Raw genomic sequence first — 10355 nt, forward strand, 5'->3', positions numbered from 1 at the left:
AATTATAATTTTTTTTATAAATCGATAATTACCATAATTTTAAGCTGTGAATAAATATTTGCCGTGTTCCTAATTATAATCAAAATATTTACAATGAAAATTACATTATTTGAGTTATGACTATTCGAACAAATTGGTAACACGTATCAAGGTGTGGAGAACTATAAAAAGTTAGGAATTGTAGCACAGCACATTTCTTTAAAGCAAAGATTGCTTTAATATAACTTTAACAGAATCAAATAAAGTTGTCCATCTAACGTTCAATGTTGTGAAGGAAACCATCCAACTATCAAACTATCCACTTTTATCCATCACCATGACCATATGACCAAGCCATTCTTCTCTATTATTACTCCTCCAACTTATACATAATATCATTATTGTAATATTCTCATCCCGTGTGGATTAAAAACTGATAAGATGTGCAACATACACAAGAAGAAAATAATTCAATAGCTATTAAAAAATTTAATGTTAAAATCAGTGTCGATTGATTGAGCTAATTAGCAAGTAAAATTATCTTTGATGATCTACATTATTTAATAGGATAAATTATAATTTTAGTCCTGTAATTTAGGAGGGATGATATTTTTAGCTCTGTACAAATGAATTTTTGTAATTTATTCCTGTAACTCCATATTTTGATAATTTTAGTCATTTTCCGGCCAATTTGGCCAGAAATTTGCAATTTACTTGCAATTTTGGTCCTATAAATTAATAAATTCCTGTAAAACCAAAAATGCCAACTCTCTCAATTTACAGGATTAAAAATGTCGATGCTCCCTAAGTTACAGGACTAAAAATACAATTTAATTAGATCATGTACAAGTCAAATGCAAATTTTCGGCCAAATTGATCGAAAAAGGATGAAAATTGCCAAATTTTTAAAGTTACATGACTAAATTGTGAAAATCAATTCATGTATGATCAAAAATACCACCCATCATAAGTTACAAGACTAAAATTGTATTTTTTTTCTTATTTAATATATATTTTAAATAATTCGTTGCTAAATTCATTAGCAAGTAATTTTTTGTTGCTAAATCCAATAACAAAGAAACATATTGTATTAAATACCACAAATTAGCGACGAGAATTTTACTTTGTAATTAGCTCGACGCTAACTTTTTTCAGTTGCTGTTGAAAGATTTTCTTGTACTGATATAAAATTCAACTATGACTCAAATAGCTTCGTAATTGAATACTTCTGTTCAATATTCATAGTTGAATATTATAATTCACTTGGTAGGTTTGGAGGTACTTCTTGCGAGGGAGGAGCATGATAATAATTACACTCTCCCATATCTATATGTACAAATATTTACAATGTTATTTAACTCAGGATAAATTTTAGCTGAAAGTTAATGAATACAAATTATAAGTATTTTTACAAATATTCTCCCGTTTCTCAAATTCTTTTTTCATTTTCTTAAATACCAAAATTAATTAACAGTGCTGTAAAAATATCATTGAAATGTGAGAGAGTATGTATGCATGTATTTGCCAATGGCGTAGATTGTCTGTCGTAAGGACGATTTCTCCCTTTTTATGCTACTTTGCTTGTCGTTCTCTATGGATTTTACTTTGTTTCACAGTTGGTGCACGTGCATGCCCTGCCTTCTGCATTCTTCATAATAATTACCCGTCAAAGTTTTTACCCCTCGAAAAATGTAATTTTAGTTCTGTAAATTAAGAAATGATATTTATAATTCTATTCGAATTGATTTTCATAATTTAGTTCTATAATTTTATAATTTTAATCATTTTTCAACTAATTTGATCAGAAAATTATATGTGACCTGTACATGACTTAATTAAATTACAATTTTAATCCTATAAATTAATTCATGCAGGGCAAAAAATGACATCACCTCTGATTTGTAGGATTAAAAATATCAACGCCTCTTAAATTATAGAACAAAAATTATAATTTAATTGAATCGTGTACAAGTCACATACAATTTTTTGACGAAAAAATGAAAATTGCCAAAAATTTTATATAGGACTAAATAACGAAGATCAATTAATGGAGATAAAAAATGCCACCCCATTAAAACTAAAGTTACATTTTTTCCTTTCACCTCTCATCGTTGTATAATTTTTACCCACAGCTTAAGTACTTGTTGCTTGAATCGATACTATAACTCTGTATATATCGTTAATTGTGCATATATATATATATTGATCATTTAAAAGTATTTTTATTTTATAATTGTGTGCATATATGTATAGATATAGAATATTTAGATATTTGCAATGCAATTAATTTATATATATAGTTGGATTGCATGAGTATCTATGAAATATTTAGAGCTTTTTTTTTTGTATAACTTTAATATTTCCCATGTGGCAAATCGATCCCTGGCAAAGATAATTCAAAGCGAGTATTAAGGAGTTTGAAATTCATGGTCGTTTGATCAAAATTAATTGAATAACTGCAAAATGGTTAGTCATTATGAATATTAAACCCATAATTTTTTTTTTTAATTTTTTCAATTCAAATGAACTCTTATAATATTGATTAATTTTCTTATTTTCGTCCCAATTAAAATTGAATTGATTTTTTTTCAATTTCAAATTATATTGCATTTTCTATTGTTCTCAATATAATATCCAAGCTACATATTAAATAGGATAAAAAGTGTGATGGAATTTGAAATAAAAAATTGATCTACAAAACATCACTACAAGAAAATAACTCAATAATTACGGAAAAAAATTAATGCTAAAATCAGTGTCGGGCTAATTAGCAAGCAAAATTCTCACTGTTAATTTACATTATTTAACATATATTCAAAACAATTCGTTCTTAAATTCATTAGCAAGTCCATTTTCGTTGTAAAATTCATTACTAAGTAAATTTCTTGTATTAAATAATATTGATTAGCAACGAGAATCTATTACTTACTAATTAGCTTGACGCTGATTTTTTCTGCAGCTATTGAACCATTTTTTTATATTGCATGTATAAGAAAAAAAAAACATCACGAGATAATCATTTTTGAAATATGTAGAAATTTTCAATAAAATTTTATCATCCATTAATCATGGAATTAAGGGTGAAAATTATAACTTCTTTTACACGTATATCTATAAAAAATGTCATATGTCAATAAGACCAATCAGAAAAATTACATATGCAATTTGAAAGTGGGGTTCTTGAGATTGAATCAAAGCAATGGGTCACATTATTACATATATATATTTTCATGCTTGGTGATTGGAACAAAGTTTTTAGTACAATAATATAAAACAAAAAGCAAAACAATTATGGGATAATCATTCCAATCAGAAAGGCATGGTATCCACCTTTCTCTGGACCTCATCATATCTGTCATTATACACTCTCCCTGCCCTGCAACCTCCCCCCCCCCCCCCCCCCCCCCCCCCCCCCCCCCCCCCTGCCCTCACTACCCCCATGTTAGAAAACAGTATTCTTTTTTTGGTAAAATAGTTCATATTATTCTATTCTGACAGGAATCAGTTAAAAATATGTAATATACGAGGTAGAGAGAGATGTAATATTCTTGTGAGCAATTCTTGTTTGGGAGATCCCAAATATTATATGATTACTCTTTTCAAATTGTCATTTAACGTATAACTTTTGTGCTAAGTTAAGTTTAAAATATTCATAATTTACTCGTTTATATACTGGATGTTGGTGAAATAATATTTACCGTGTGATTAGTTTGAAACCGATCCGGCCCGAGTGTTACTTAATGAGACTGCAACCCTCTATTATCCATCATTCTCTTTCGAGCTTCCCCTACTTCCATAACTAATACCACCATTGGATGAGAGAGAGGGGGGGAGAGAGGAGAGAGAGAGAGGGGAAGTATATCCCTTCAATTCTGCATATCATCAGCTAGTGTTGTTTGAATTTGACATCACAGCAAAAGGTATCTTTTAACTCTTCTTTTTCTCTAGTAATATCATCGATCAGATCATTTTCTCCTAGCTAGCTTGTGGACTGAATCCCACCAAGAGAAGACATCAAAAATAAAAATAAAAAAAAGTTCGTCGTTGCTGTCGTTCGACAAGAAAAGATGACTGAGGAAGTAATCTCAATCGGATCCACCGCGAATCCTGTCAGTGGATCAAATCCTCCACCTGCCAAGAAGAAGAGAAACCTTCCAGGCACCCCAGGTCTGTTATCTTCTGAAATTCTCCTAACTTCAATTTTCCAGCACAATCAAGATTTCCCTTTCTGTCGCTTATTTTCATGACTAATTAATATCAACCAAAGTACAGATCCTGAAGCAGAAGTGATAGCCTTGTCGCCCCAAACCCTGATGGCCACCAACAGATTCTTGTGTGAAATATGTGGAAAGGGTTTCCAGAGGGACCAGAATCTGCAGCTGCACAGAAGGGGGCACAACCTGCCTTGGAAGCTGAAGCAAAGGAGCAGCAAGGAAGTGAGGAAACGCGTCTACGTCTGCCCGGAGAAGACGTGCGTCCACCACCACCCATCCAGGGCTCTTGGTGACCTGACAGGCATCAAGAAGCACTTCTGTCGAAAGCATGGGGAGAAGAAGTGGAAATGCGATAAGTGCTCGAAACGCTACGCCGTGCAGTCGGATTGGAAGGCCCACTCCAAGACTTGTGGCACTAGGGAGTATAAGTGTGACTGTGGGACTATCTTTTCAAGGTATTATCTCTCTTTATCTTTGCTCTATCTTGAATACATATACTCCATCAAGAATTTAAGGTGGTCAGAAATTTTATTCCCTTTAATTAATTTCTTTTTTCTGATTTAAATCATACATCCGAAGAAAAGAAATGTATGCTACGGTCTAGAAAGATATATAGAGAAGGTAAGAGTGAAAGACAAATTTTTTAGTCTTGTTGATTTGGTCCCTATTTCTAGTCAAGATTTGTTTATTTTCAGTCCCTTTAGATATATATAGCTTGTTAGATTAGGATGTCTTTTCATCTTTGGAACTAGGGTCCTGTGTTGTTCTCTTTCTGATGGAAATAATACAAATCTCTAGGTCTTGTTATGTGAGGATGAAACATATACTTACACGCTGGTAAATAACAATAGTGATTTATTACACAAACAAATATATAAAAATGGAAATTTACCACTAATTTCATATCTATGAACTGTTTTAATTACTTATAGATCTCCCTAAATAATGAACAATTTTTTTCACTTATTCAACTTTGTATGAATATAGGAGAGATAGCTTCATCACGCATCGGGCATTCTGCGATGCCTTAGCAGAAGAGACGGCGCGAGTTACAGCCGCATCTCACATGAACAACCATGCAGCAAGCATCAATTATCATTTCATCGGATCATCACTAGGGCAACCAGCAGCCGTAGGGCAGCATTTCTCTTCGATTTTCAAACCAATCTTGAGCAATACGGATCAAAATATCGATCCGATCCCAATGGGCCGTGGCCTGTCCCTATGGAACATGGGTCCGGGCCCTGTCCACGATTCCATAGCCAAGAATCTCCAGGATATGCAGCCAATGGGGGTTACTGTGAGCTCCGGAGCAGTGAACAACTTCACTCATCATGTTCATTCACTTATCAACAATCCCTGCTCGAACCCTCTACCATCTACCTATAACCAGATGAATTGGGACTTTGGAAACAAGATCTCCTCCAATGGGGATGATCATCATGACCTAACGAACAATCCTCTCCCTGTGAAAGAAGTGAGCGTTCCATCTTTGTTCAGCACTCAAAACCAAAGTCACCAACCCACTACTGCAACGATTTCGGCAACGGCTTTATTGCAGAAAGCTGCCGAAATAGGAGCAACCACGAACGACCCTTCATTCCTAGGGAACTTTGGGCTAAAGGGCAGTGACAACATTTCTGTTCAAGATGGAAACAAGCTGTGCGGGCTGTACGGTACAAGCTCGGCCACTAGTGGCCTTGGGAGTGATGTAGAGAGCTCAGTCAATGACCTCTCCGCCCTGAATCAGATGGAAATGTACTCTTCCAAGAGACGGCGTGTGGCGAACGGTCACGAGATCACCGGCGGAGAAACAAGGGATTTCCTTGGGGTCGGGGTACAGTCCATCTGCCATCCATCTTCAATCAATGGATGGATATGATTGAAGGGAGTTTGAAATAATTTGTGATGGATTTTCATGTTAACAATCTGTATCAAGTAAGCTAATTATCAAACGTGGAAATAAAGTTGGAGTAATTAAAGAAAAGGGAGAAGGAATTTAGCATTTTCAGACTTTGGAGAGAAGGAAAAGGTGGCGGACCAGCGGAAGAATCTTCCATCACACTTTTGAATTACATATTAATATCAAATCGTATACAGTCTCACTTTTAAATTATAATCTAATTTAACTATATTTTTCAATTTAAAAATTAACATATATCAATCACATATTAATATATCATTAATATAAATAACACAAAAAGTATAATAGAAAATTCTCGACAATAATAATATCAATTTAGAGCAAAAAAGGGGGAATATATATGAGTATAGAAAAGGGCTCTAAGGGAGATAAGATCCATGCATATTCTGTTGAACCCATGAAAGATGTTGGCTTTAATTAATAAATTTTTCTTTCTTGGTGAAAAGGGCCATTTGTGGGGGGCAAAGGAAAGAGGCCCTTTTTGAACTCCATTATTTTGTGTTTGATTATGTCCTAGTTGTTATCTTCGCAAACTGAAATTCAAAAGATCATTTCAGTGTAAAAAAAGGCTAAACCTAGTTTTGGTGAGGCTAGGGCTACTCTTCTTGTTTAAAACCAAAGTGCACTTCTCTTTTGCTTACCCTTTCCGAATTTGTACGTGACCAAAAAAAAGAAGGAAAAAAAATGTATATTTCGTCCTATAATTATTTTGAACAAAAGTGCCTCTTTTGATCTACTTTGATTTTAATTTTATAATTAAAGACGATATTTTAGAAAAAAAATCTCACATTTAATCCAATTTTTTTGTGAAAAATATATACCATTCTTGCTGAAAAAAAATTGACACGTGTCAAGTATATGCCTTTTATTGGTGAAATTGGCATTTTTCAGTATAAATTTGACCAGAGCTGCTGCTTTTTAACATCATTATTTTCAATTACAAAATAAAATCACAGTGGACAAAAAATGTCAACCCATAGTTATAAGATGAAAAATTGAATTTTCTCGTAAACAAAACGAGTGGTATCTGCATGAGGAAAATAGAAGGGAATTGAGCAGTTGTAATTTTATTTTTCATATAATTAATTTTATTAAAGAAAAAAAATGAAAGTGGTTGCTAAATAAATTATGTAAAGGTAATTGTTATAAAACGTCTTGTGACAAATTATATGTTTCGTATGTTGAACGTCCTAAAAATGTAAGGAAATACTAATTTTTGCTACACTTACATAAATATAGGAAAAATAATGCAGTGATTAATGGAGTGCTTTTTTGTAGTCTAAGTTGTATCAACATCTTGTGACTAATTAATTATTCGCTTCGTACGTTGAAACGTACCAAAAATGTAAAGCTGTATACTAAGTTTAAGAATTTCGTGCATGTATATTTCGGGAAAGTCTATGTTCTATGCTAGAAATATTTTATCCAAATAAAATTTGATCGAATTCAATAAATCATAATAAGTGTATCAGACTTGTCATATGATAGATTACTATTTTTCTTCAATTGTAAATAGGAATAAATGTCATCAATTTTGTATATACAGGACTAGATAAATAAAGGACATAGTGTTGGAAAAATTCATATCAACAATGTGTAACATTGTTTTCAAATAGATAATCGGATATATTAATCAGTTTTGAAATCAAAACACAAATACCCACATTGGAACAAAATAATAAGAAAAACAGTTAGATATGTTGTTTTACTACAAAATTAAAAAGATAACTTACTAAGAGGTGTACCGTAACAACTCTCGGTCCAACAGAAACGGCACACTAACCGAATCGCAGAAAATCTGCATGCCTTGAAGAAATTATACGTCCCGCCCAAAAGTGCATCGGGTACTATGCAATTCCTTCCAGTATAGATGATTACTATTTATTCAATATTACACTTATACTGATAAACACCTCGAACAAACTCAATAGCCTTTTCAGCGAAACTAGAGCTCAAAACTTGAAGTTTTGAGAGAAACCCAAGAGCAAGAGAGAGAAGAAGATTTTGGTTTGTTATTGGTGTGTATGAGAATGAAGGAGTGGCAACCTTGTATAGGCACTCCAGCACCAGCCATAAATTCTATCATTTAAGCCGGACTTTTATTACTCGGGTGAAAAGGCCGAAAATGGCTAGAAACGAACGAGCAGTTTTAAAACTATCAGTCAAACAATTAATGTAATTTTAAAAATATTTTGATTGAAAAAGATTGTTTCTGTTCATGTTCGGTTAAATTCAAATATTTCTGCTACAAAAAAATATATCCTGAGAGTAATACATTTGCTCTAACGCCTAGGCCCAAATTCGGAGCTGGGACTAGATAGGCAAGTGGGCGCACACATGTAGGACAATCCCATGTTCACTCAAGTCTCCATAACATTTTAAACATAACTTGAACTTGAACTTAATATAAGGAGTTTATTTTATATATAAACTTCCAATATGGGACAAATTTGAGAGTAAAAACATTCACCCCCACATCTACCTTATATACAGATCAATGCCCACTTTATCCCCATCATTTCTCATGTGGGATATGCTCTTCTTTCAATTTCTTCCTCTTAAATCTATGGATTTTAACATGTAATTTAATTTAAATTACAACAATCCCCCACAAATCTATAAATTTAAACTCAAGTTTCTGTAGTTTGTCTTCAACAAAGATAGATTTGGATTTGAACCACTGTCTAAGTTAACTAACGTCAGTTATCACCAGGTCAAATGAAACTAAGCTTGAATTTGAGCTTGTGATTGTATTTGTGACAACATCTATCACTAACGATAAACCACTGGCTTTGTATTGATCTTTAAGGTTGACACTTAGATCATGTGTCCTGATCCTATTCATTAATACTTTCAGTAATAATCCAATTATTTAGTTGTGGCCAAACAATTACATTCACTTAGCTGGGCGTCTCCAAGGATGTATTGCTAGCGTTTAGAGTTAAACTCTTAAAATACTTACAATATCAACACCTTTCAGAATTACAAGAGATAAACTCTAGATACAAAGTATTAAGTCTACTTTTGATGCTCTGACATACCCTGTGACTTGTTAATACCACATTAAATCTTCTTTGTGGGATTTTCTCTTATAAGGTTGGGTTGCTACCGTAGATTTGTCACTGATGGGTTTTCAATCCCATTCCCAATCTGAATTTTTTGTAATTGTGACAAATCTAATCTTTTTGTCAAAGGACCATCCAAATAATCCTTTATTCCCACAAAGTCAATGTCTATAACTCTGTCCGACATTAATTTCCTTATAGATTTTAGTCTAATTTAGATGTATCTTTTGGTTATATTTACAACTCTGAACCTTTGCAATTGTGGCTTGACTTTCACAATATACAACAACGAAAGTCAGAAGTTCACATTGTTGGGCGACTATTAAAATAAGAAGTTTACTTATAATTTTCAAACAACGAAAGAATATTTATAGTTATGTCAAATTTCAAATGAGCTGGTTGCCATAAAAACTATTTATTTACAAACCATATAGAAATATGCTCGGTGGTAGTAGCATCTATTTGGGCTATATTTGATATGCACGGGCTACGCCCAATGGACGCCCGCCTAGCGTGGCCCATTTACCAAAGACACACGGTCCAAGTCTAATAATGATGTCAAAATCGTGACCCAACAAAAAAGTACACTAAGAGTTGGGCTCTATTACTAGGTCCACTGATTTCTGAGTACGGAGGATTTTTGAAAAAATCGTAGTTTTGGTTTTATATATTAAGGGTTTTTTTTTTTTCAATTTAATCCCATATATTGTGATTTTTCTATATTGTATCCTATAAATAAAATTTTTTCTCATTTAATTTTATTCCTCACATAATTTTTTTACTAATTTAGTCCCATATGTTATGATTAAAAAATTATATATAATTATATACACTAATTAATGATTTAATTATAGAAACTAGCACGTAATTTTGTTGAATCAATGCAAAAATTACTTATATTCTTTGAAATTGATCAGAATTTCAATACATTTTGACCAGAACCTGAATAAAATAATATCAATTAAATATTGCTGTTACAAAAAGGTCCACCCAAAATAAAAGACAGAGAGTCTATTACTAAAATAAAATGAAAAATTTTCAACGATTAAATACTTATTTCACGCATCAATCCAATTTATAGTTATATAATTGAAGAGCAATAGGTGTTATCTAAGTTATCTCATTTATATGAATATAACAAAAGTTTTAGCCAAATAGAAATGTAATTGAGCA

The 10355-nt window shown here is 32.5% G+C and overlaps 1 protein-coding gene across 1 annotated transcript; it reads left to right on the forward strand.

The window, feature by feature from the left end:
- LOC105178467 (zinc finger protein NUTCRACKER) lies at nt 3684–6180 on the forward strand. Its single transcript, XM_011101937.2, has 3 exons — nt 3684–4146; nt 4252–4648; nt 5181–6180. The coding sequence occupies exons 1-3, from the start codon at nt 4047–4049 to the stop codon at nt 6073–6075; spliced, it is 1392 nt and encodes a 463-aa protein (XP_011100239.1). The 5' UTR covers nt 3684–4046; the 3' UTR covers nt 6076–6180.

Source organism: Sesamum indicum, linkage group LG16 (assembly GCF_000512975.1).
Source record: "Sesamum indicum cultivar Zhongzhi No. 13 linkage group LG16, S_indicum_v1.0, whole genome shotgun sequence".
Lineage (NCBI taxonomy): Eukaryota > Viridiplantae > Streptophyta > Magnoliopsida > Lamiales > Pedaliaceae > Sesamum > Sesamum indicum.